The sequence below is a fragment of the Scophthalmus maximus genome, chromosome 7, assembly GCF_022379125.1.
Source record: "Scophthalmus maximus strain ysfricsl-2021 chromosome 7, ASM2237912v1, whole genome shotgun sequence".
Lineage (NCBI taxonomy): Eukaryota > Metazoa > Chordata > Actinopteri > Pleuronectiformes > Scophthalmidae > Scophthalmus > Scophthalmus maximus.
The window spans coordinates 14874117-14901902 of NC_061521.1; the positions used below are offsets into that span (position 1 = coordinate 14874117).

General features: G+C 41.4%; 2 protein-coding genes across 2 annotated transcripts in view; one reads left to right on the plus strand and one right to left on the minus strand.

Moving 5' to 3' along the window:
• The window catches only part of fkbp16 (FKBP prolyl isomerase 16), a 55053-nt gene that overhangs the window by 23623 nt on the left and 3644 nt on the right, over positions 1–27786 (minus strand). The window lies entirely within an intron of this gene.
• On the plus strand, positions 1323–27697 carry LOC118315011 (RNA polymerase II elongation factor ELL). The gene is made up of 12 exons (XM_035641881.2): positions 1323–1697; positions 4805–4852; positions 14915–15042; positions 15562–15716; positions 17684–17925; positions 18606–18730; positions 20887–21001; positions 21712–22171; positions 22688–22751; positions 23208–23379; positions 23480–23524; positions 24020–27697. Exons 1-12 carry the CDS (start codon positions 1560–1562, stop codon positions 24128–24130), a joined length of 1803 nt encoding a protein of 600 aa, XP_035497774.2. The 5' UTR covers positions 1323–1559; the 3' UTR covers positions 24131–27697.

Genomic DNA, 27786 nt, shown 5'->3' on the forward strand with positions numbered 1-27786 from the left:
TACTTTGAAGCACCAGTGCAAGGTTATTCATCACAAAAATAACAATGTATCACAGTATCGGGCTGTCAAGACAAGTATATTATAATCATATTCCAATACCATAGTAGTTTGTGAAGGAAACACAAAGACTGCTGGAGCTAATGCGAGACCAATAACGCTTGGACATCAACCTTCTCCTCACCATATTGTAAACAAACACTTCTTCATTGAGATCTTTAATCCAGGCTCAAAGCATGTTTCCATCAGGATTAAATGTATCCATATGCCATATTGGTCTTTTCATTTGTCTTTATAAATGTAGTCTGCTTGGAATAACTTATAATTTATGTACTTTCATTTGTGCAACTTTTTACACTCGTCTTTTACTCTACTGCATTCATTTGACAGTTACATTTTCATTTTAGTTGAAATGTAAAACATCATATTTTTGATGAATTACCCAACATGAGACATCCAATGTTCAAATAACATCAGCTCAGTTAGCTCGCACATTAATGTGTCACTAATAATATTCCAATACTACATATTGCATTATAATCTGATCTGAGATAATTAGCCAATCAATCGAGTCATCTACTATCAGAAAAAATGACCCGCTTAAATGTGAGGTAATGCTGTTTCCTTGTTTTGTTTGACCTTAGACCTTGACCCATGGTTGGACAAAACATGATTTTTTAATAGTTGTCTCTGAGACACACTGATGAACATTTTTCCACCATTTTCTAATAATTCATAGACAAGGCAACTAATTGATTGATTGAGAAAAATAATTAGCAGATTAGTTAGTTGATGGTGTAAATAGTAGGCAGTCGCAGCCAGAATAATCATAACGATATTCTACCTTGGTCCTTTTACTTTGGAATAAGAATAAGATACAAATTGTTTAAGATAAAATAAAATAGAACAACATAGAACAATTAGACACAACACATTGTTAAATGTTAGTGCAATAGCATCTCAAGTGACAGAGACGGTACAAAGTAGAATACAAAGCAAAGTACAATCTATACTGTAATATATTATGATGTATAGGAGGATATTATCCTGAAATAATATTAATAATAACAGTAATCGTAAGATATTGTAATAATAAAATATATTCATATTTTTAAATACTTCTTCACCAAGTTAGTGGAACGTTTTCATCGGCTGTGATTGGATCACAGTTTCTATACAGCGCAAATGGACGTGAGTGTTGTTGTTTTCTTTATGCTTAAAAATACCATCTCTTTTTTTTAAACTCCCTCGTCAGTGCGTGCATTCAGTGAAAAATCCCGCAGGAGGAGGGCAACTTGGACAGAACCCAGAGCGAGAAATAGATCAAACACGAGATAAATACAGGCTGGAAACTCTGGGGGCACAAATGGGCACGACGAGTGTGACCTGGAAAGCGCAAGTAAAATAGCGCGTGCGCGTGTGCATGCGATTGTGTGTGTGTGCGCGCTCGTGCATGTGTGAGTGCGTGCGCGTGCGCGCGCGCCTCTATCCCCGCCCACACGCGCTCTCTCTCCTCCGTGACGTCTCGGGCTGAATGTCGCCAACAGCCCTCAGTTGTAGAAATGGCAGCGCTGAGGCAGGAGCATCGGTATGGACTCTCGTGTGGCAGGATCAACAAAAACACCCCGAACCAGACCCGCTACCACGTCAAACTCACTGACACCGCCATCCGGACCCTGGAGGCCTACCAGAACCTGAAGGTGAGAGGGGCGGTGCGTGTGCGGGCTCTCTTTATCAGCATTTCCTTTTCTTTCTTTCTCTTTTCTAATCGCCTCCCAACTCCGGGAACAGTACAACGACCCCCCCCCCCCCGAGTTCTGCTGTTCCTCTCGGAATGAAAAAGAGACAGAAAAGTAAAGTTGACACTGAAGTTCACTGTGGACCGACCGGGTCTGGTCGACGAACGCGTCGGTGGCTGGTTGATTCTGGCTGGGTTACAATAGACGGCCGCCCCATAAGCTTGATTTATTATGATCATAACAGGCAGTTCAATGGACTTATTTAGCGAAGGGGCTTTTTTTTCCTCTTTTTATTAAACTCTCCCATGAAGCCAGAGTAATATTCATTCGGAGCAGGGGGAGGAGACGCTCGGGTTATTCTTCTATGTCTGCTTGTTTACCAAAATCCCAATTTTACCGAAAACGGTATTAAAGTTCCCCCACATGACAGAGGTTTGTGATTATGCGCTGCGCTTTTAAAAGCCTGCCGGTTCATCTCTATTCGTACATTACATTGCATATTCAGTATTTAGATCATTGTCGAACTCAGACGATCGTCAAGTCATTAAATGAGAAGGAGAGAGAGAGAAAAAACAAGCAGGTTTTTGTTGTTGTTGTTGTTGTTGTTGTTGTTGTCGTCGTCGTGGGCTCGCTTTGCTCTCGGGAATAAATTAATGAACAGGCTATCAAGCAAATGATTCCACTCCTCTGGATCGGGAGGCTGTTTTATTGCTCTTTATGGTCCATTAGATTTAGTCTATCCTCGATAAGACAGTTAGTCTCGCAGTTATGACTGCACAAGCCCCTTTTTTTCTTCTTCTTCTTCTTCTTCTTCTTCTTCCCCCTCCGTGCCGTCAAAACAAACAAGTGTGTCTGCGCCCCATGTCCCGGACCATCGCCGCCCTGAGAGCTGCTCTCTTGCGCGGGGGCTCTCGTGTGTTGTTGTTGTTGTTGTTGTTGTTGTTGTCGTTCGCCCCTCCGCACGCCTGCAAGCCCATTGGTCCGTGGAGTGGAGTAAAACTCCAGGGCTCACTGCGCCTGACAACTTCCTCCAGGCCAAAGCAGCCGGGCAGGCCGCGGCTATACTGCAAAGAAAACAAAACAAAACAAAACAACCCCCCCCCCCCCCCAAAAAAAAGTTTTCCAAGTCGAAGACGTTCCCAGAAAACGAAAGGCGCTCCTTCAGACCGCCGCACTGTCACCGTGGTGTGAGAGTTTGATGTCAGCAGCACGCTGTCTCAACTTGACCGAATTGTTTCTGTTGCGAAAGGTGTGTTGGTGTTCCTGTCTGTGTGAGGAGAGAGGCTCGTCAAATTCCTCTAATAAAGACACATTAGACACAGCATGTACTTTATATGATGTCATCAGCTGAAATGCAGCTCAAACAATCGCCTCAGAAAATACTGAAATATTATATTCCTCTCCAAAGACGTTCAATTTACAATTGGAAAAGACTTGAGGAAACAACAGCAGCAGCAAAGATCCACATTTGACAAGACGGAGCCATTGAAACGCTGCAACGTTTCCAAAATAATAATAATAATAGTATAGATAATATTGAGTCAAAAAAATCCATTAACAAAAAAGTTTCTCCACGTAACGTGGTCAACCAATAGTTTCAGCTCTTGAAAATAGAAGATTTCTGATTAAGAAAAATGCCACCATCACATTTTTCCGCACGAATGATGTCTGCTGTCACACAATCAGTCCAAAACAACAAACACATTTTCACATCTGAGGCATCGAAACCAGCGAATTCATGGTTTGTGTGGAAACGTACTCAAATGATTGTAAGATAGATTGTTGCATAGAATTTTTTTGGTTGATGGACTCATCAGTTAATCTTTAGGTGTACCCCTTTCTAATAGAGCACCCTTAACAATGGGTTCTAAATAGTTAATCATTTACTGATGGATCGGTTTTATTATTTGCCATTAATAACCTTTGGGTTGCCAGGTTGTAAAAAAAAAAAAATCCCCTGGACTGGTGTTTACCTCCCCATTTTGGGATAATGCCATCAGAAACTCAGTAATCCATTCTTTAATAATCATGGGTTTCTTTTTCTCTCATAAATAATCATGTTTGCGGTTATAAGTTTTCAATAAATCACTGAAATCCAAATGCTCCTGCTGGAAGAGGATAAACACCTGCCAAATGGATTTTCCACAACCCAAACCTGAAAATCTTATGAATGGCTCATCAACAATCTACCAAGTATTAGTAAATTATTTCTTAACATTGATAACGCTATTAGCTAATCAATTAATTGTTTCAACTCTCGGATATATTCCAAAACATTAATACTTACTTTCCTATTTCAAATCATAAAAGGAAATATTTTAAACCTTTTTTTCCATCCCCTTTAAAAGGATCAAGCCAAATTCAGACCGTTAACAAGTTTTATTTGGCCTTGTAGTTGTGTGTGGCTGTGTAATATGTAAAAAAAAAACAGAATGTCATTAAATATTAAATATCGCATTCAATATTAAAAGCGAATGGAAGATGAAGAAAATCACAGCAATGCTCCTCGATGTAGGGAAGACATTTCCCAAAACCATTAATAATAAATTGAGAGCGCTGTCAATCACGGGCACAGCTGTACTTCGCAGATAATACTCCCCACCTATTAACCATGTATCGTGTTGCCTCAAAGGCCGACACGTTTTATGATTTTAATATTTTCTTATCAGGTGGGGGAAACAATATGGTGTTTGTGATCTTGGGCCAGGTACACTTTGGTCCTGGAGAGCAGCACTTATAAAGAGTGACTTCTTAAAGAAAAACAAATAGTTTCAGAAGGAGGTTTGTCTTGTATCTGCTTTAGCCTTCATGCATTTAATTCGTTATGATAATATGATAGGAATTCATCAAGGCAAAGCTTGATGGGAAATGGTAATTATGTTTTTTTGGCATTTAATGAGGAAAGTTTACTGAGCTTTGTCTAATCATTCTAGACTGCTGTTATCTGTAGGAATCCACTGAGCAGAGCTGGAACAGTGGCAATGTATTTTCACTCCTAATGTATGAGCTGATTAAACACGAACAACATTTCTGAATCAATAACTACTCCCTTCTTTCTCTCTTCCCAGGCATCACTATCAAATCAGCCAGCGATTTGCTTCAAGGGGAGTCAGGGGGTAAGATGTTTTGCATACTGTCCCTAATGCCTCAGATATTGAATGCTCTAATTAGTTGTGATTCGCTGCGGAGTGCACATGTGACAGTTCCTCTGCTCATCTTAGTTGATTCTTAAGCACTTGCATGCATCCACGAAGAGGTCGAGTCTGTGCCTTTTTCAAATGTGGGGATGATTTTAGTGTTGGTCTGCATCTTTTTTCTCGGAAAGTCAAAATTGAAAGATATACCAGGGCCCAAATCCTGAAGGAAAGGTGTCATTGACTTGCTAGGTTATACTCTTTTGTGTCAAATAGTCTTAACTGCATATTCATATACAGAGTCGACGTACATGGTCGACAAAAAAACCTTTAGCACTGAAAGCAAATAGGGCATTCTTGAGAAGCGGCTGGAAAGAAAGATGCCTGTGTCCAGCTAGATTAGCCCGGCCACTATTACAACCTCCCTGGCTCTGCCCGCTAGCCTGCTACACATTTACCACACAATCAGCCCTGTCTAAAAGGAGCTGTTCTAATCCCCGCAAGAGCCGATTGCATTGACGAAAGTGACTGTACACAAATGCTGGCCCTGTGTGCTCACACGAGCACTGGAAGCCCTGAGACAGGGTACTCTATACCCCCAGGCTGCTAGCCAGGTTACTGGGTCAGGCTCGCAACTGGGGAGGCTTTGTTCAGGGAGGGGGAGGAGGTAGGGGAGTTGGCGAACCCCAGGGAGCCCCCTATGCCTCCATGCCTGTTGTCTCTGTGCAGACATGAAAGATTTGAAGGGCAGGAATGATACAGGAGCTGTGGAATTTCTATCCAGGAAAACATGCAAAATGTGTCCAAAACAGAAATAATCTGCGTTATAATGAAACATCTGTAAAACAAACCGCAGATTAACCTGGCTTTCTGTGTAGCAATGTTAAGTGTGCGCAATTTAAGCGTGCTTTAATCATTGAACAGGATTTGGTGATAATATCTTGGCTGGCACATTACATATTCAAATTGGTTTGCGGAATTCAAGCATGGGCTCCCTCCCCCTCTGACAATGGTCCCCGAGCTGGACGATTGGGCATTAATGAGGTAGCTGCAACCACTGGTGGTGGGGGAGGCCAGATTAAGCCGTTAGTGGGGGGAGGATGTTGGTGAACATGGCAGTCTGGCATACAACAGAGCGAGAGGATAACCAGTATCTGTGTCTCCAGGTTGGAGGGTTACAGCATCACAGATGTAGGTTTTCCCGTATTTTTTTTATTGGCGGAATAAGAGCTTGCCAGCGCTCATCCCTTCCCCAAAAGCAGCATGAGGTTCAAGAGGTCATGTGTCGCAAGCAGGGAGGTTTGTGTCCGTTGACAGTTGCCAGCTGTAGAGCCCAGTCACAGAAGCTACGGCATGCTTCTTTCTGATCTTTCTTCTCTCCGGCGCATGTCACATTGCATGTAAAGGGGCACTTCCAGGTCCACAAAAACCCAGAGGAATTCTTCATATCACTGTCCTGGCATCATTCCAGGGCTCAGCGGTATCAGGGGCCACCGCTCCTATCGAGAAATAGCACGCTGAGGTTTTGGGCTGCCTCTCTCTCTGACCCTGCGGCATTTAGTGGCACTGTTGTAAATTGTCTGCCAAGTTTATAATCATGCAAAGACACGAGCGCCCAGATTCCTCTGGAATCTAGTGTTCAAGGAAGCTGTGAAACTTGCAAATTTAATTTTCTTGGAAAAGCATAGTTAAAAAATTATCCTTTTGACTCTGTCTAGCCTCTAATTGTACTGATCTGAACTGGACGATATTAGAGAACTGATTGGGTTTGAAGTTTAAGTACTGCCTGGAGCAGTGAAAGAAAAAAAATGAAAGATAAAGTGGAGATTGTGATGAAACTATTAAGAAATAGGAGATATAGATAGATGCTTTTGAAGGTTTTGTAAAAGCTCAAAGCTGAAAATAAATTTGATTCTGGATTACTTTGAAATCATCAGAAGGGATTAAGGAATATATTTAGAATTGCTTGGTTCCCATGGCTGGGAATTTCACATCCTAGTGCTTATTTTCCTTTAGGGCTGGCAATGCCACCTGCTTGTTGGCATGATCGATACCCATTCAGTATGAAAATGAATCTTGTGTTAGTTTTTCTTTTTAAATCTACGCAGTGGGGCGTGCATTGATTGGTGAATGTGTTTTGTCCACTTAACCTTTAAATACTGCGATTTTAAAACACATACTTCACATAATTCTATTTGGTGATTGCTCCCTTGCACACTGTATCTCACCTATTGAATTGCAAAATTGTGGAATGCCATTGAGTGGCTCAGTGCTTTTTAGTAACACTGAATATAGGTTTTATGGGTGTAATATTGACGTAATAAACATGGACATTACATTGGAGTTCTGTATGCTGTGCTGCGTCAGATGTGATATTGGTTCCACTTCCTCCTCAGTTCATGAATGTTAAATTGCAGTTTCCAGCGTAATTGTTATTGTTTATGACTGTTTTTTATGTGCACAGCTGTCACATAAAGGCAACGGTGTTGGGATGAGGGGAAATGTAGAGGTGCTCTCAAAGATATTCTCATGACGACTGTGTGTGAAGGCTGAGCTTCCCCTGGCTCCCCCTCGCCTGCTCTCTTTACCCCATGACTCGGCTGAATCCTTGAGAGACACCAGGGCCGCCACCTCACACACGGCCGCTCTGACGGTACCCACCCCACCCCCGCCACGACGCTGCTTTGCCTTCGCCTCCTGCTCACACTACAAATAAGCTATTGCACTGTGGAAGTGTGTGCGCACATCATTCGCTTCCTCCCTTTTTTATCCTGGAAGCTAATTAGAATAACAATATCAAGAATGTGGTTTGAGAGCTGTCCTCTCCCAGTGGCGTAGCAGTGAGACGGAGAGTTGTCCCACGTGTTTCTGAAAGGGCACACGCCGCTCTATTCTTCCAGATGTGTTAAGCAGGGTAAACTCTGTGTGTTCTGGCCTCATCTGAGGCACATTGTGTTTATGCAGAGGCACTTGGCCTCAGGATTTTTTAGATCATACAGTATATTTTAGGAAGAGGCCTCATGGGATCCTACAGTTAAAGGCATTTCTTCATTTTGGTCCTCTGTCATTATTCTGGGTGCTCTCGAGCTTGAAACAAGGGATCTTGAAGGATGCCATGGTGACTGTGGTAGTATTTTATGGTTACAAGAGTGCCGTATGAGCTCAGGCATTAATGGAAAAAACTGGGCAGGAAATTATGAAGGTAAAAATGTTGCAAAATGCAGACTGGATGTGTGAACTTGTAGAATACAATGTGAGATCTTTTAGAACAAAAATTAGAACTTGTGCATTTAAATTTTCACTTATAAAAAATATTCATACACGTGTAACCTGAATTTGAAGTCACAGACAGAAAGAAAAACAAAAAATGTGACCTCCAGAATAACCTGGTGAAAGCGTGGCTCATAGGGGACCAATATAAGCAAGGATGGTATCGTTTTGCTTTTGCCTTTACACTGTGCAATCAGTTTTAACATCATAATACCAAGTTTTAGGCAAAAAGTTGCTGCTTATAATAGTGGAATTGAGCTGTTTATTAACAGTCCAGGCTAATCTTTAGCAAAAAGGGAAATACTGTATTTTTTAAAAATTTTGCTGTCTGCAGCTACATAATATTCAAACATTCTCCAATTTTTGAAAGAGCAGTATATCATAAGAGAATCAAGACTCTCTTCACAAACTAAAGATGTCCAAATCAGGCACCATTAAGATCTTTAATACTTTGTAAGGATGTTTACCTTTAAATAACCTCTGATACATGTTACTATCAGTCTGTGTAAAACAGCTGATTAAATAATTATTATCCAAAGGGTCATTTGGTATTGTAAAGAGAGGACAGTATTTTTGATACCAAATATTTCATACCATGTCTGTTCTGGCCTCTGAGGAGTTCTTATTGCAAAAAATTTTCCTTGGATTTAAAAATGCAGAAAAACAGGCTATGAACAAACATAGACAGTGAAAATAAACTCAATGTTTCTTTGTGAAAGAGTGAGAAGCGTTTAAACCTTAAACCTCAGAACTTGAAACTAACATCAGAGAGCTATTGGTTAACCTAAAGACAGAGCTATTTAACAGGGTTATGTAATCCTTATTAGAATGATGGCGGAAGACACACGATGGCTAAAAATGACCATGTTTTCACTCGATTTTTAAAACATATGATTCCTCAATAATAAAATGGCCACGCCTTGAGCATTAATAATAATGTACCTAGATAGTAAACATGAGGTAAAGCAGATTTTGAAAGTTTTGAATGTACATTTAAATGTACTTTTTTTACTTCTCATGTACATGAACTTCTTATGTACATGAACAATTGGGACACTATTGGACATTAAAAAGCTCCTAATCGATTATCCCTGTCTTTACTTACACCTAACCTGGGACCCAGGCGAATTCTGGGAGCTCATTTAAATTTGCTCTGACAGAATGCGGTCCGGATCCCCTCCATCGGGAATTGATTTAACTCCGGCAGAAACATTGCCGGTCCAATCACAACCGACTGTCTGATAATGGGTGGCTTTTGCAAACAACCAAGGCTGCCACTAATGAACGAGCATTTGACTGAAAGTACCCGATATTTTTCAAATTTGATTCACAGACATTATTAGAGATTATTATCATCATCAAGGGCATCTCCTCTCTGCACGCTCCAGTTTGTTGACATTTTTGCGTCCCTTAACAGACGTCACATGATTCGCTGCTCTCACTGGTTGTCGGTCTGTCCAACTACGCCAGGCTAACCTACACCAGTATGTTAAATGTGTTTGACAGCACAAGCAAGTTCATTGTGTTAGTTGGCTTACCTCTTCCCAGCCCAAGCAACCTGATTTTACACATCGCATCGCTTTGCATGCTTTGGATTTCCCCCTCTCTCTCCAAATTTCCCAGTAAATGAATCAGGTTTGGACTTACTTTCCAAAACACAATCGGTGAATTGTTAAAGGATTACAGACTGCTTGCTTGCGTGGAGAGAAAAGTCCAGTAATGGGAGAAAGTGCAGAGCTCCAAGAGTTTTGTAGGGGTTGCTACAACGAAACAGCTTGGGAATCAACTAAACACATTACTGGTGTCAGTGCATCTGAAGTCTAATGACCAACATTTAAAGGGAATTTCAAAACACCAGCTAATCCAAATTAGACAAGGATTAAAGGGTGGAATAAATTTCCAGGAAAACGGTCTGATTTCTTACAACAGCAAAAAAACATTTTTCATATAGCTATGAGAGAAAACAGCAGCCTTCATCTAAAATACAATGTAATGTAGGATTTTCAGTGTTGCGCATATAAAGAGGAAGGCACTTACAGTAAAGTGGGGTGGGGGTGTCAGGGTCTTGGGGGGGGGGTGGGGGGGGGTTGGCAAGAGTGTTTGTTAAGGTTGACAGATTAGCCCCAGCTTCTTGGGGAAAAAAGACTGATTCTGCTTGGCATAACAGGCAGTACATTGGGGGATGTTCGACAGTTGCCCATCCCCATATCCCCAAACCAACTCCCGTCAGTCCCCACCCCCCTTCTTATGCTTTTCCTGTCTCTACCAACCCCCCTCAATGAATAGATCCTCAAGCACAGGAACTGCCACGTACATCCAGGCTCACTGGAAGCATGATTTAAACCACAAGAGGTGATGTCAGGCGCTTTTGTTTCTGACAAATGAGTCACAATGGAATAGTACATCATGCCGCACAGAGATTGAGGACAGCGAGTTGGAAAAATTGATCTGACCCCCATATTTCTCGGCGATACTGTTTGTCAACCTGTCTGCACTTGCTTGACCTCATCGGACACTGAAACATGGATGACAGGTCAACAGTTTACTCTGTCCGACCAAAGCTACAACTTGTAGAGTTGCTTATATGATGTATGAGCTCAAATTTGCTCATCAATCTAAATCAAGAGTGAATCAGGAACAAATACACTTGCTCCACTCATGATCATTCCTCCTCTCCTCTACTGAGATGCACATTCCTAAAGGAAGACTATTTAGGGCAGTCCCTCATGTACTGGCTCTACTAGGAGCCACTGCCGACACCCCTCCCCTCCATACACACACACCCAAACCCCCAATCCCTCCCTTTACCCCCCAACAACACACAGCCACACGTCCCTGCTGTTCATGAATAATCCAGGCAGGCCGACAGGCCATTGCACTCAGCTTTGTGGGGGAAGAAGCTAGAACAAAAGACGGGCAGCTCGTAGTGCAGCTATGGCTGAGTAGGCTCAGATGAGAGGACAATGGTAACTAGTGTCAGTAGAGACAGGGGCAGGAGGCGAAGACTTGAGAGTAAATCACATATCCAGGCGCCTGCTTCCATCCCAGTGCTGCCATGCCAAATACCAGAGCTGGGAACCTTGCCTTCTCGCTTTCGTCTGCAGAGCAAGAAAGAGAGACACAGAAACTATCGTCTCGTCTTTCCCAGCAGATGTTGGGCTTTTGTAACGTTTTTTTTTTCCTTCCTCACAAAAAAGCTGCGATAAGAACTCTGTTTAACCTTGATTTTAACATGCTGAGGGAGTTAAAGATGAACATTTTGCAAGGACACCCCCGGTAGTTCCTTTTGTCCTTGTTCAAATGCTGAGCCCCCTGCTGATATTTTCTGTTCCAGTCCAGCTCACACCTTACAACAGCCTGAAAGTATTTGACATCTCCAAACACTCAGGGTCGGGAGTAGCAGATGTGACTGGACCAAGGCCACAGAGGCAGTTATTGTATCAGCCTGTATGGTCCATGGGGGGGGGGCGGGGGGGGCTGCACTGAGAAGGTGCTAAGGATTGCTGTTCTGCCATGTGGTTGCTCTGACTGTAACTGCCCAGCAGCCTTAGTCATATGATAATGAGAAGCATTGCTGCACACATCTTTCACTGTTGTGTTTGTGACGCTGCTCAATTTCATTAAACTGACACGTTAATAGTACACTCTAGTACACTCTGATAATAGTAATACCCCATTAAGCTTTTCTCTGATTAATTAGTCATGAGATTAAACAATGCACCCAATCATAATTAAAATACTATGGAGCATAAGCAGTTTAATGAATTCTTCCACTCGTTCCGAGCTGGACAAATAATGCAGATTTAATGGTTATCTTGGTAGGAATAGCAAATTCAAATTACACATCATAAGATATTTAAATATAACTGGAGTTTTTCTAAATAAAAACAACTTCATTTAGCATTCATCTTAAGATGTGTCTCATTTAGTATTTGCAGAAGACGATCACATCTGTGCCACCAACTCAAATTATTGGTGTTGATGTAAATTTTAATTGAATGTAATGGTAACATCTAATTGTGTAACTTGAGAGATATTTGATCTCACCCCCTACATGCGACCTCTGGGAATATGAGGTCTCCTCTGCCTAAAAAAGACGGAACAGCAAAACACTCACATTCACACAAACACACAGAGCCTCAGGGAATTGGAGCACAGCTCCATATAGCGATGTGTGTGTGACTCAGCGTGTAAATCTACACCTACTGCTTGAGTGACAGCAGCTTCAGAATCACAGTCCTGTTGGCACAAGTTGTATCACCGACAAAACCTCAAGACTCCAGTTGATTTCATCAGGCTCGTTGGGATGATGATGAAAAGGACATGAAATTGGCTGTGATGATGAGTCACTGTTTAAAGCTGTCATCCATGACCTTCTGGCTGTTCAGGCTACAGCAGAGTTGTTCAGTTAGTTCTCTTCGATGTTGGTACGCTACGAAAATGTCACTGACTGATCGGGTTAACGTGATCATGGACATTTCCTGAAGTGGAAAGAAAGAAACAAAGCAATGACTCGGAAATGTTCGCATCGTCTGCTATCTCCTAATTCCGCTGTTTATGAAAAGTTGTATTGCATTTTTTTTATAACTACAAATGCACTTTCTTTGCAGATATATTTACTTAAATTGCATGAATTATGAAAAGACGATAATGATTTTGGACATTATGGCTTTTTATTGATTAAACTAATGATATATAATGAGCTTTTTTGTTAGCTACAGAGAGCCAGGCTTGCCCCCCCCCATGTTTTCAGTCTATATACTAAACTGTGCTTACTGCTTACTAGCTTCACATTTATTACACACGTGAGTGGTACCAATCAGAGTTGGTTTTGTGCAACACTTTGATGGCAAAGTGTGTGATCCTGCGGTTAGACAGAGAGGCTCTCCGTCGGAAGGCAGGGGCTGGGAGCTAATGGGTTAAATGACATATGGTTATGAAGCTTGAGAAGGAAGCTGTGAATAAAATGGGGGCAAGCACTGAACAGTCTGACCTGAGTGACATTGATTAGAATCAGAATGTGAAGTGTGCACAGTGGCATGGATGGGGGTGACAGGCAAAAATAATGCATGGCTGGAGGGGGCTCAGACTGCTGCCATTGACTGAAAGGGGAGACGTGGTGGCAGTATTGCAATGCTAAATGTGTAAATGTGCACCTCATCTTGTTGCATGCTCGGTTTTGTTTAGCTGGACTTTGATTTTAAAAAACAAATTCATTTCTCCTGCATGCTGCTATAAGGCGACTTGTTGCTTGTAATTTTAGTCAAATCAGCTACTACTTTACTCGCATAAAGTAATAGGTCCTGAGGACATGGCTCGCCTCCTCTCCATGCTCACTTTGATGCTCATTTGATTGATTGTTCCTAATTAGCGTAAAAACCCAAAGCAGACGTATGCATGACTCTGCTTCACCACTTCATGTGAACGGTCAGACATAAATAGGACAGAATTAATGGTCAGCTGTGTTCCTCAAGTGTCCATGGCCTTGTGGGCTGCTTTGTTTTATGTTGACATGGGTAGGCTTGTGCACATTGAAGGAAGCTGGAGGCTGATGGGGGCAGGGTGAATGGCATGCGTTGGGTTTTAGAAGAGGAGGAGGGGTTTCAAGGAGAGGAATTGTTCATTGGCTTCGTGCTGCAGAAAAAAAGAAAAAAAACTGCTTATGGCTTTGCTGCATGACTGGGCATTTGTGACAGCTATAGTCTTGCCTGCCACATCTGCCAGGGGCAGTGCGCTCTACGCCAGTCAGCTTATAATCAATCATGTACGACTGATAAAGAGGTAGCTTTATGTCTGTCTGACTGACATTTGGTTTTCTTCAGACCGATGGTTAAAAAGGCCTGTTTGCTTAGGCCTGAGGTGGTACCACAAGGTCTGCTACAGAGACAAAGAGGGGGGGGGGGGGAAATTGAGCTGTTGCTGTAATCTCAAATTATGTGTTACTCGTCAGTAAGCACGTATTCAAGCTTGTTAAGGACGGGGGATAATCACTGGGGTTCAGATTAATCTGTGACTTTCTATCAGCAAATGTTAACTGTCCATTTTCAGGCAGAAACACAGCTGCAGCTGAAGACGAGAGAAGCTGCCCAATGTGTTTTAAGGGACACATTACCTGATAATGACTTTCTATAGTGAACTGTGGCGGAAGTAGGTTTTTGGGTCATTTTACGTAACGGGTCTCTGACAGAGAGAGACTTCACCCTGTCGGCTTGTTTGTTGCCAGGGCGACGTGGACAGTCCATGACAGGAGAGGTTATCATCCAAGTGAAAAAGCTGACTGCTAATACCGTTGTTATGCTTTGCCGTTCAGACAGGCTCCTCCCACGACTCGCTACAGGTCCTCATTCCTGACCTGGTGGTGGGGGGATTCGGACTCTGTGATTGTGTTGGACTATTAAGGTCACATTTATTGTGTGGAAAAAAAAAAAAAACAGCCAGTCAAGATCGCTTTCGTCATTTTCAATAAAAGTTGCTCATTTTGAATGATTTTATTTTGTGGTTTTCCACTGTGGGGTAAATCAGACCAGGCTAAAACTGGGAGAGAAAAAGCCTGCGTATATCATAACATAGCCCTCTTATTGGCAACGCTAGCAGACACACTCAAGCATGTAGCAACACTGTAGATCTGTGAAAGTTTCAAAATTAGCATCATTTGGGTTTGATAAACACAAATGGAGAACTGACTTTATTTTTTTATTGTTCATTCTAAAGATCTCATACCTCTGAACTTTCTTATGATTTCATGCTTCCTGTTTCTCTGTTTGTCTTGGATAGTATGTAAAGATCCCAGCACCGACCCCAGAATCTCCCGATGGACTCAGAGTCTTCTCCTTCTACCTGTCCAGCGACAGCAAAGACAAGCCGCAGTCCAGCTTTGACTGCATCCACCAGTATGTCTCTGGGTAAGCAGCACACATAAGTCTTTCCACAGTCGACCACGAATGGAATTTGTAGTAAATTTGGTGTGAGACTCAGACCACAGGACCTTACCAAACACTGGCCTCTCTCTTCAACACAACAGCAGTCAGAACCACTGTCAGGCTACGTTGAAACAAGACTACAATAACACCCAAACACTGCAATGTTATGACTGACCTCAGAGGTGTGACCTGTAATAATTGAGAACAGAGAGGTATTATTTTTGGCTATGCAGGGTCAGATGCTTGGTTAAAGGGTTACATTAGAGCAGCTGTATTTCTACTGGAGTGTTTTAGCCTTTATAAAGGCACACTTGTTATTGGGAATTAAACTCAGGAGTTGAATTTGCATGCAGGCACAAGAGTCAGTTAAATGTGTCAGACAACACCACATACCATTGTACGGCAGCAATAATCTCTAATGCTTGGGTTTTTACAAAAGGCCAGAGAATTTGAAAGCCTAAACTCTTTAGTCTTCTCTCCTCACCTCTATCCTACACACAGGGAGGGCAGGGATCACCTGGAGGGCCAGGGCAGCATTCAGGACAAGATCACAGTTTGTGCCACAGACGACTCCTACCAGACGACCAGGGAGCGCATGTCCCAGGTGGAGAAGGACATCTGGAGCCGCTCAGCAATTGAGATCAAGCCAGGGCCAAGTAAGCTTTTGTCTTCTGGCTGTACATGCTGTTGTATTTTCAAGGCTCAGTTTTACATGGCAGCCTTCAAGCACGTCAAACAGGGAGTTTTCATGTACCCAGAAGTCTTCTAAACCATTGCCTCTCACCATGTCATCCTGCTGATAATTGCCATATGGTGTAGAAGTTATCACATAATTGATCAAAGTGCTGCTTTGCAATTATTCGTGCGAGAGGGATGTCGCTTGTTCTCGTAATTTTCCTTTTATTACGACCAGATTGCTCAGGCCCTGTGCCAGCTTGCCTGCCAGCACCGTCAATGTGACTGAGTTTGTCAGAAGTATGCCCCAACGAGTCTCACACTGAGGAAGTTTAGACTAAGATGTAATTACACCGACTTTAATTAATTAAATGCATTTTCATTCAATCAAATATTTCTAAACAGCATCTGAAAGAAGAGGCCACATTTAACCTGTGGGCCTTACATGCGTGATCTCACTCCTGCAATTAATTGTTTTCATTCACTGCCTTCAACTTCCCTGAGCCTGTGTTTAAGAGTCATTGTCGGTTAAATTGACCATGCTGCATCTTCATAAATGTTCTGTCCAAGAGGCACTATAATATATAGAAGTCCTGTGAGTTTAAAGGCTAGTTTTTTGTTTGTTGCCAATTCTTGTTTTGTGGAGACTGACAATTTATGGTACAGTAACGCTCTACTCGTCAGAATTCCCCCTTCCCAAATTTAATTTCACAATTATAAGTTACAGTAGAAACATGTCCATAATTAAGATAACAGTGCATTCATTTTCGGTTTTAAAACAGACAGACAAACAGAAAGTAGATAGTGAAAAAATAAATAAATCTAGGTCATGAAGTGCTTATAATTATTTCCCTCATGTTTGCATACAGTTGCTATTTTTAGTGTTAGGTCATTTCTCATAACCATGCCCTGATTACTGGATAGCATGCCATTTACCCAAAGGAGACATCACATTGATTGTGGGAAGTATCACTCCACACAAGCTGCCTTGAGTCTCACACTTCCCTGAAGCTCATCTAATTTATTACCATCAAACAATAGCTCCAGTCGCTACTTGTTTGAAATGTGGCAGTACAGGTTGTTTCAGTGCGGTAGGGATATTCACCTGAAATCTCATGCAACAAGCTCACGCAAGACTTTTGCATTTTACAAAGCCAACATAGAGAGACTCACCTTGAATGTTACAAGGGATATTGTATAATGCTTGAATTGAAAGTTGCTTCTAGAAAGTGAAATCAGCAGTTTTAACAGTATTAATGTACTGACTAATGTTGTCTCTGTGGGAGTGCTGTAAGTATTTGACCTATGTCAACCTCAGAAGCATGGCTTAAAATTACAATGGGTTTACAGTCTTCAGATAACTATAGTTACTGCCTGCCCAGGTCCTACTGAACTAGCGCTGCAACAGAGAGAAAGGGCCTCTATGTTTTAGTTGCTTAAGTTTCCATTCTCCCCTGTTTACTCAGCAGTAGGCCAACCCTACTGTCAACTCCTTTCAGTTTTCCCCTAGCAGAACCATGGCCTCTGTGCATAAGCACAGCACCATTTATTTACTCTAGGTGTGTAAACTGCTTTCAGATTTGGCAGAAAGTGTTGCACACACTGCATCGGCTGTGTTTGCATTAAGCAGATTGCATGACAAAAGAGTGATACAGTGAAGATATATTTTATTAGATTGCATCTCGTGTGTAGGCCTGTCTTTCAAAATCAGTGTGATTTGTACAACTATATTATTCCAGAGGACTAGATTATGAATGATCTATCGGCTGTGCTATTACAGGACACTGACAATCAGATCAAATCAGTTGCCCATAATAATCAGTTTTAGATTACTGCTGTGATAACTTTTTGATTCACTATCACTAACTGAGAAAAAAAAAAAACATGCCCTCAACTTCCACAAGAGTAACATTGAAACTCAACTGTGTGTCCCTTGTTTTGATCTAAGGTAAGTGTGTGAAGGTCCAGAGGAAGCAGGGTCTGGTATCCGGCTCAGATAGCAGCAACAAGCACTCCCCCAGCAACAAGAGGAGCCTGAATCCCAGCCCCATCGCACACCGGCCCTTGAGGGATCGCATCATTCATCTCTTGGCCTTAAAGCCATACAGGAAACCTGAGCTGCTACTGTGGTTGGAGAGGGAGCGGGCCACTCCAAAGGACAAGACTGACCTGACCTCAGTACTGGATGAGGTGAGACATCTGTCACATTGCTATGTAAACACATAATGTCAACTGATGGTGAAATATCCTCATATCCAGCAAGTAAAATAAAGTACAAGAATGTTGTGAAAATACAAATGTAGCCGCTTATAGTGTAATTTAATACCAGGGCAAGGATTTAAGCTATGAACATAAATTAGTCCCCGAGTTGCTACTGTGATACTGATACTCATGTGCAGACTGTTGCTGCAAAGCTCTAAAACTCTTTTCTACAAAATCAGTTAGTTTATTTCAGGCATATTTCCTGTGTTCACAATATTTGAGTGTCCCTCAGTAATCATCAAGCGGAGACTGAGCCTTAGACTGGTAGCTGTAATTATGCCTGTGCTCTTTAGAGGAGAAGATTGTGTTTTGACAAGAAAGGGGTGGGGTGTCTCCAACTGGGATTTGCCTACTTTCAAAATTGAAAGTGTTTGATTTGGGGAGATTTGTATAAACAGGATTACGTTGTATAAAGGCAGGGTTAAACTATTTACGATATAGACCTATCGAATGGCAAACAGGTCGTGTTTTATTTTGATTTAGTAAGTGGAGTTACAGTATTGCAGGACACAGTTTGGTAGTTTAACAACCCCAGCTGGCCTTTTTTCCTGTTGTATTCCATCCTCTTTCTGTTGATATATTAACCTTGTGAGCTGTCGGTTTTTCAGGTGGGTAAACTGAACCCTAAAGACCACAGCTACTCTCTGAAGGATGAACTCTACAGACACATCCAGAGAGACTGGCCCGGATATCTCGAAGAAGAAAAGCAACTCATCCACAGGCTGCTTATCAGGTTGGTATTAATTGAAGCCTGAAGTGTAGTGAAGTGTTTTGTTCCATGTAGAAACTTGGAAATGTATAATGTTATGGTTACATTACTAAGCAATCGTTCATGATTTTGGGGAATATGCATATAGACCATACCTGCCAACATTTGGTTTTCAAAATCCGGGAGATTTGTGCAGGGGCATGGCAGCGCAACGTTTTCTGCCTCTGTCTGTCCTTTTGTGATGAAGGATGAAATCGCCTGTGTGCCCTTATGTGCCTGTTCTGCGCGATGGTGCCGCTGTGTTTTAATGTGCTGGGTAATGTCATTTTTCCCGCCGTGCGCTACATTAAAATCAATGCGACACACCTTACAAAAAGCGTGGAGGTTGTCAATATGACTAGGTAAGATGCATGTAAATTGTTGCGCCCAACACTGTTGAAATTTACAGCTATATTTTGATTTCTTTGCGGGAACACCGCCTTCACCTGCCATTATCGGCTTGCTTTCGGGTCTGAACTTTCCGCGAAGCTTGCGCAGAGATCAACTGCGCAACTGGGTTATAAGTTGCCAGGTTGAGGTGACAAACGGGTTGAAAATTGTAGGTGTGTGGATTGTGTGAATAGAATGCGTTTCATACAAGATCTGGCAACTGGTCAACATTAGACAAACATATTGGTCCGATTATTTATAAAGGAGTTTGGGCCATGCAAATTACGGGAGTTTCCCGGGAGAAAAATCAAACCGGGAGGGGTCCGGGAGATAGGGCTAAAAAACGGGAGAGTTGGCAGGTATGATATAGACATAAGGTGCTTTCAGCACTGAAGTTTAGTCATTTTCCTGAATTTTGGAGGGACTGTATGTGAGAATGCAAATGTTGCTCCAGACATTTGCCGGAAACTTTCCTGCCAGCCCCACTTGTAAAATTTTCTGCAAAATATCATAACCCTAACCCAATTTCCTGGTTGGGAGCACCAACCCATCCGCTTCAGAGGTGCTGGTATGATATTGACAGATCCCAGCTAGATGCATCCTCTTTTGTTTTCAGTCTGTGTGCTAAGCTAAGCTAATCACCTGCTGACTGTTACTCTGTATTTAGAGTGGTATCCATTTTTTCAACTCTTAACCCAAATTGTCAAACTCTTACATTAAATTTTCTGGTGGAGTCCCAGGCAGATAATGCATCAATAATGGACGGATGCTTTGTGACAGTGCTGGCGTTAATGCAGAATGATCACTGAATTCAAGTGGAAGTCTGCCATGATCACGCAGAAAGAGGAGCTTCTAAAAGATTACTTCTCCACACTGATGAATCTCTTAATGGACACATCAAAGCAGGGGAAAAATATTCCTTGCAGTGTTGCCAAATGGCATTAGCATGGAAGAGTTCAGAGTAGCTTGCAGGGTGAGCTTCCTCCCCTCATATGTCTCCAATGCCTGCCAGTGAACATGCGGGCCATGTGCCCCATGAGTGTTTTGGAAAAATTTCAAATCTCGCCGTCTGATTGCACAACGCCTTCTGTTCACCTCCCCTGCTAAGTGTAAAACACTCGCACTGGTAGTCATGAAATTGTTTGCCAAGAGTGATAAAACTGCGATTGCCAGCAAATACTCTGATCTCCAACAACACACGTCAAACTACAGAAAAGATATGTGGAGGAGTGCCTTCCTATACTTTCGTGCTACGGTCATTTGCTGTCTGATGTCAACTCCACTCAAACTAACTAAATGATGAGGGTTGCCTGGATCTGGTGGGGCGAGCGTCTTTTTGTGGTCTGCTTGAGGACGAAGCTGTAGGAAGCAGAGGGTTTAGTCCTACAGAGGTTAAATCTGTTGCTATTGTTATGCTCACTGGACTTTGTTCAGGCTTTGTGGTTGCCTCGTGTAGATCGCATCACCCGAGGCACAAAACAAAATGTACCAGAGAAACATGCAAAAACCTTGATTGGATAAAAAAAACACTGTCAATTTTTTAAAGTCAACGATTATTTCTTCTGTAGAAAAGCAGCTGTCTATGCTTCCCCTCTGGAAGAGATGTCATAATGAATGATAATTGCTCATGGACTTGCTCATAAATCTGCCAAAGCAAGCTTTATGACCTACATGTGGCCTTTCCTGTTTAGCTTTACAGGCCATTTACTGTATGTCCTACTGAATGTACTGTGCTCTTCATCTTTCCTCAGGAAACTTCAGCCACTCCACAGTAGCCAGTTGAAGAGTCCTCAGTCCAACAACTCATTCCACAAAACTCCTGGGGACTCGCCTTCACAACTGAGTCCTGCCAAGAATCTCTCTGTGGTAATTATTCTCTTTGAATTGAAATAATTCTACTTTCCCCTATTTCTTCTTTCTCACAAGACTGAAAGTAGATAAGGTATTTCCTTTTTCTTTTTTTGTTGCACATAGACAATACAGGAATAATATGTTTAATATCTTTGTGTGATTAAATTGAGTTGCTTGAGATTAAATCTCTGATATGAATTACAGGAATACTTTGACGTTTAGGGAAATTCACTTATTTACATTTTAGACGACGTTGAGATCAGAAGATAGTTATATAGCATATTATAGCTGTAGCTTAGTCTAACATGCCACGTGCCTCACTATTTCTTGGCAGGGATCGTCTGTCAACAGCCTACAGATTCCATGAAGTTACTGTTCTTCATCTTGCACATAACCCCCTGTTAAACAGTGAATTGTCAAAACACTCTGGTCTTTTTACAGAGTAGACAAATGACATGTCATGTGTTAACAGGTGGATTGTTACTTGGACAGAGCCAGGATAGCAGTTTCCCCTGTTTGCACTGGTTATGCTAAGCTAAGCTAAGAGCTCAGAGCAATAAAGACAATTAGCTTATTTCCCAAAATGTTGAATTATTCTTTTAGAGTAAAAACTGCTTATACATATGCTACAGTTTTTGGCAAATGTCACGTAATTTGCACCCTGCTTTGAAAAAAATAAAGGGCAAATCAGTCACTCTTTTGTGTTTTACCCTTTTTTTCCCTAGAAACGCCCATTTCCCTCCGATCCATCCAGCTGTCAAACCCCCAAAAAACAAAGACTATTTGACCAGTGTTTGCCCTTGCAGTCGCCTTCTCATGGAGACTACGGCGCCAACGGGGCTCGTAGCGCCTCTAGTAACGGAAACTCTAGTACACAGATCAAAATAGAGTTCGACAAAACCAACAATCATCTCCAGGGGAGCCCAAATGGTCTGTACTCACCGCACAAACTCAGTGGGTCATCCGCTATTCCCAAACTGGAGAGGACAGAGCCAGCTCCTACTGCTCCCAGCCCCAGGACCCCACAAACAGACACCTCCATTTGCACTGACCAACAGTTCACTAACGGCCAACATAAAAAGAAGAGGTCCAAGAAGCACAAAGACAAGGAACGACAGCGCTTAAAACCAGACTGGATTGAAACCAGTCCAGACCTGAAGCAGAACAAACAGGAAAATCTCAAAGGTGAGTGGCATTAACACAGTGAAACTGTCCTCCCTTAAAAGCTGGGACACATTTAATGTATCTTATTAATAATAACAATTGTGTTGTCACAAATCTGTTTCATATACTTGGTTCAAGCCATGAAGATGATCAAATTTCATTCAGGCATAACTAGGGGGGCGGGGTCCTCAGGGTTGAGTTATAGTTGTTGCTGGAAGCAAAGGAGGGCGATTACCATTTGAGAGCACAGTGGGTGCTGTCAGGACTGTAACGCTCTCTGCGCCCTCCAGTCCTGACTCCAGGCTCTAGTCTGTTGATGATTGACTGTGGAACAGCTGGGTGACCTACGGTCGAGCGAGTCAGCAGGCAGCGGTGCCTCCTACTCTGGCCTGCTGACGTCACAGCTTGCCTTGGATCGGATCTCTTATCGGCGACGGAGATAAATGATTCCATCAGCCTCGATACGATGGGCACATTATCGCATTTGCATTGGCTGATCGCTCTAACCTTTTTTGCGTGTGTTTCTCCTATCTACAGACCATGAGGGAGAGAAAACACCCGTCAGACGAACTTCAGCAGAGGAACTGCCTGACTATTTAATGTAAGATCGTGTACCTGACTGTGCAAATGTTACATTCCCAGAATCAGACGGGACTCAGGAATGAAATCAAAATAACTGTGACAACATGAGTGGGTTCACATTGTCGGTGTTGATATTATCTGTTGCTGAGGAGTTTAGCTTTCAGAGTCCAACTCACTATGGAGAGATTTTTTTTTTTTTACCTGTCTCAAGAACCTTCAAATAAGTGGAAGGTAAATAAAACACATGTGCAAATGAGTTGTCACACAGCATCACTGAGAATGACTTTGAAACAAGCGATCTTATGTTTTGCATTCATACATCTGGTCAACACATTATGCTGCTAAATCAGTGACGTGTCAGTCTTCTCCCTCCGCCAATCTCCGGTGCCATCTACTGGAAGGACTCGGGGTGGCAAGTTGGCTTCTAAAGATCACTTATGCTTTTAATGGAACGGCTTGTGTTTTCTCCTTGCAGAAAATACAGCACCATAAAAGCACTGGATCAGCGTCAACAGTACAAGGATGACTTCCGTGCCGAGTACGATGAATACAGAGCGCTTCATGACCGGATCGGGGCTATCACAGAGATGTTTGTTCAGTTGGGCTCAAAGATCAACACTCTCTCCCCGGGAACACAAGAGTACAAGGTACTTTCAGGACCAGAGACCTGCTGCTCTATTTCTACCAAGACACAAAACACATCTGATTCACGGCAGCCTAACACGTTTTCTCTTGTAACTGTTTCAGCTCATGGAGGACCAAATACTACAAAAGTACCGAAAGTATAAAAAAGTAAGAATAATTTAAAATTGTTTCTTCATTCATCTAATACTTCAGGCACTATGCACAGGCCTAATGCATATGAATATATATATATATATAAACACATGAAACTGTTTTCTTGTGTGATCCTGGTCTGCCATGCCATGTACAGATGGTCTGCCTTTCTCCAAAAAATACTTTGACTTTGACTTTAGAAATTTAGAAATTAGATGTGTTACTGGAATCCTATCTTGACATTTCACTGAAGGGAGAGAACTTTGCCTTTCAGATTTTGTTGGCAGTGAGTATTTTTGGCACAACAGTATTTAGTTTAGCAGTTGCTCAGAACCTCCATGTTAGTCATGGACCAAACTTTTGCTATCTAACCTCATGTCAGTCAATTCCTGCTTTATTTCCAATATAGCTTTGGTAGCTGTATTATGTATAATTGCATAATGCCCCAATATCACTAGTCTACTGAGACAAGTACATGTTGTCACTTTGGTTCTTCCTACATTTTTTCAGAAGTTTCCTGGGTATCGGGAAGAGAAGAAGAGGTGCGAGTACCTGCATCAGAAACTGTCACATATCAAAGGCCTGATCACAGATTATGACCGAGCACAGGAACTGTCCTAGTAACTGGCCTCTGCCCTCACCAGGGTGTGAAATGACTGGACCAAAAGACTCCTAATGGACTCAAAGACTGCCCAGCTGGGTCCTGGAGTCGCTGAGACACTTTTCACTTTACTCCTCCTGCTAATGGAATCGAGGAGCGAGGTTCCTTTTAAAAAAGTGGGCTCAGACCACCGACTCGTGATCAGACGTTGCCCTTTAACACTACGGCTTTCATCTATGATTATGTCTGTAATGGCTGGAGCTCGTTCTGTGGTAAAATAGATGACATGGTCACAGCCAAGTCCATTTTCCTGAAATGCAAAACAGACACGATCCTTCCTGCCTAATTGCATTTTTATCCTATCCTCTATCTCGTCAGAACTTTTAAAAGAAAGGTGTTTTAAAAATAGTATTAAACTGATGGTACAATCAATCCAGGTGGGAAAAAAATGCTACTAAAGCCTTTATATATTTAACATCCAGAGGACTCTGTTTACTTGCTGTCTACTGAGTCGATTGTTGACACATTCACATTAATTTTTCATTAGTAACAGTGCTGGCATTACATAGTGACAGTAACATGGTCATGCTATAAACAGTATGTCTCTTTAGACCACATCTGAACTGACTAAATTCATTTAATGCAAATTTCATCTCATGATGGTAAAATGAGTCAAATGTGAAATATATAAATATATATATCTGCAGGACTAAGAACACACAAAGGTTTGTATTATTTTGTCAATACAATGAAAACAAAACAAAGAGTAAAGCATAAAATGCAGAGTTGTTTCAAAATGTGCTACTTCATATTATTACCCAGAATCTGTGGCAAGGACTTTTGTCTCTGGGCTGGAGTTGAATTACGTGGCTCTCTGCCTGCTCCTCACAGTACAGTAATACCGCTTTCAAGATAAAATGTTTTTAAACATGAACTCTAGAAAATGTCTGGAAATTTGGGTGCAGAAATTTTTTTCCGTAGTTTGCCTCTCATAAAACCAACACAGCAGGAGAGTGTCCAAGTCAGGCATGTTCACACCGACACGAAGTGTTCTCACATGGGCTCACTCAGACGTTTTTAAGGCAATTTAACTAAGGAAAAAGTTTCAGAAAATGTCTGGAGCAACATTTGCAGACATTTACAGCCCCTCTGGAAAATGTTAGGAACATGTCCAGACTTCAGTGCATGTCTGAAAGCATCTATAGTGTTAAATCCACCCACATGTAGCCTAAAGTACCACAAACTGCCTTTTCTCTATGTCATAGAACCTTATCAGCTCACACATCTCTCAAATCGTCAGTAGTAATCATGCTGTATCTACACTGTAGATGAATGACTACCAGTTGCCCTATGAAACAAGTTTTCACTTTACATGCAGTTGAATAGAGTACAGGGTAATGGTTCATAAAACTGATCCACACATTTTGCAATCATTTACTATGATTTTGCTTTGGTTGATGTATTGATGTTTAATAATATGAGATTCGGTTGAATATTAATTATTCACTTCAGTGAGTGTTACATTACTCTGCTGAATGTGATAGAGGTGGCTTTAAACAAATTCAGAATGTGTCATTTTCAGCCCCATGTGTGAAATGTGTGGTCACTCAGTTCCAACCACTTTGGTTCATTTTAGATTCCTTTCTGGGATTATTTGTACCACAAGCAGGTACATTTGAATTAATACTGCCTTTTATTTTATGTCATCTTAAGTAGCTGAGGCCTGAAGTTAGGAAATAGTGATACAATTTCAGTGCTCTCTGGACGTTTGTGTCGATTTAGCCATACTCACAACTTTTGTCTTAATGACGGCTGGAAATGGGAGAATGAAAGCTAATATTTGCCTTAACGTGTATGTCAGAAATTTCCAGAATTCTGGTACCCTTGTTCTGAAATGTTCTTTGTGGTTTTTTTTTTTAGTCTGAAGAACGTTCAGTTACTGGATAGATGTTGTGCTACAGTTTTTTGTTTTTTTTTAGATATACGTCTTCATCATTCTTTGCATTTAGCTTCATTTGTCGCCTGTCGAATAATCATGAACTGTAAAGGACTTCAAATCATGGTCTAATCCTATCAATAACCATTCTGGAAAGTAAGAAACTTTGCAGAAATCTACACACAACAATGTGATTTGCTTATCGGGATTTCTCAGCTGTCACATATTTAAGCAGCTCTTGTGCAGTTAGGTGTACGTTTCTTTCTTCTTTGTTTTTCTGGGATGGTTGAAGGATTTGAGAATAGCAACAGTTGTTGTTTTGGCACATTAAACTTTCAAGAAACTAATATTAGCACTGACTATTGCAAAAAATGATAACAGTAAGCCCTATGGTGTTTACAAATTCTGAGGATTAAATATCATCAAATCTAAACATGACAGATTCTTGACTATAGAAATATTTTCCTTATTCTGTCCATTTTTATCTCTTCTCAGGCCCAGTCTGCTTGATCTTTTTGTAGTATTGTGTCTACATGCATTTTGATGAGCTCAAAATAACTGAGAACACTAGTGTGTCTTGTTCTGGTACTCAGGATGGAAATCTTTAAGTTATGGTTTTCACAAAATTTATTTCAAAACACAAACCTTTAAAAAAAAAAAATAACAGCAGGATGAAAATATCTACAAAACACCATTTACACATTGAGACCTTGGACGTCTTGGCTCCCAATTTACCACTAAAACCATATTGATCAATTTTAATAAACACACTGCATCATGGGTAACATTCTGTGGGCAAAATATCAGTCTGATCGTAGAATGAATGAAGATAATCAAACCATTCCTTTTAATGTGTTTTTTGGGAAACCAGAGGCTTGGTGAAAAAGGGGCTTCTCAAGTGCTGACTGTGATGTTGTTAACTGTTGCAAGAGCGAACTACTGATGGTGCCTTTTAATTCAGCAAGCAGACACTGCCTGGAATTATGATTAGTATTCTGGAAAAAAAAATGGGCCAGCAGTATTTCACGTGTAGTTTCACACTGTTGCCACTGTTCAAAGTGCTTTGTTCAACCTTTTTTAGAATAAGTTGATATCAAATGCCTTGTAAAATGTGTAAAGTGACATGATATCATATTTAATTAGAACATTTTTTCCAGTCAAATTAGCATTTCAAAAATGTAAGGTTTTCCAGGACACCAATTAAACTGCATCTCATGTTGGCTATTTGCATACATGTATATTTTAACGAATGGCCTGGATTTTGTTTTTTTACATTGTATTTTCAGCCCAGGAAACAGTTCACACATATTTCATTCAGGTGTGCTTAATGTTGGTACTGGGAAAAAACAACGCCACCATGGAAATGTGAAATTAAACATTTTGTCAATTATGAATTGCTGCAATTGATCCACCTTGTTGAACAAATTTATTTATTGCTTTGTTTGCATTTGTTATTTTATGGGATTCTTCTTTGCATTGTCTGCCCTCACAGCACAACTTAAAAGTATGGTGAAAGGGAAATGGAATATATTTTTGCAATTTTTGATGGCAGGTGCTTCATCATGGGGTTATCCTCTTGAAAAAAGCTTTCAGAAAAAATAAATGTATTATTGTCTCTTTAAAATTGGAAATTAAAGTGGGGTTTTTTCCAGTTGAGTGTGATGTCATGTTTCCCCAAGAGGGCAGTGTTACTCTATTTCTAAGCTAAACCAAAAATGTTTTTCAATGATTGAAATACAG

What these genes read in the sequence shown, in the direction of transcription:
- LOC118315011 (XM_035641881.2), top strand. Translation starts at nt 1,560, where the DNA reads ATGGCAGCGCTGAGGCAGGAGCATCGGTATGGACTCTCGTGTGGCAGG. An exon ending in ATCCACAGGCTGCTTATCAG is followed by an intron (nt 18,731 to 20,886) that starts GTTGGTATTAAT and finishes ATCTTTCCTCAG; the next exon opens with GAAACTTCAGCCACTCCACA. An exon ending in CTGCCAAGAATCTCTCTGTG is followed by an intron (nt 21,002 to 21,711) that starts GTAATTATTCTC and finishes TTTTTTCCCTAG; the next exon opens with AAACGCCCATTTCCCTCCGA.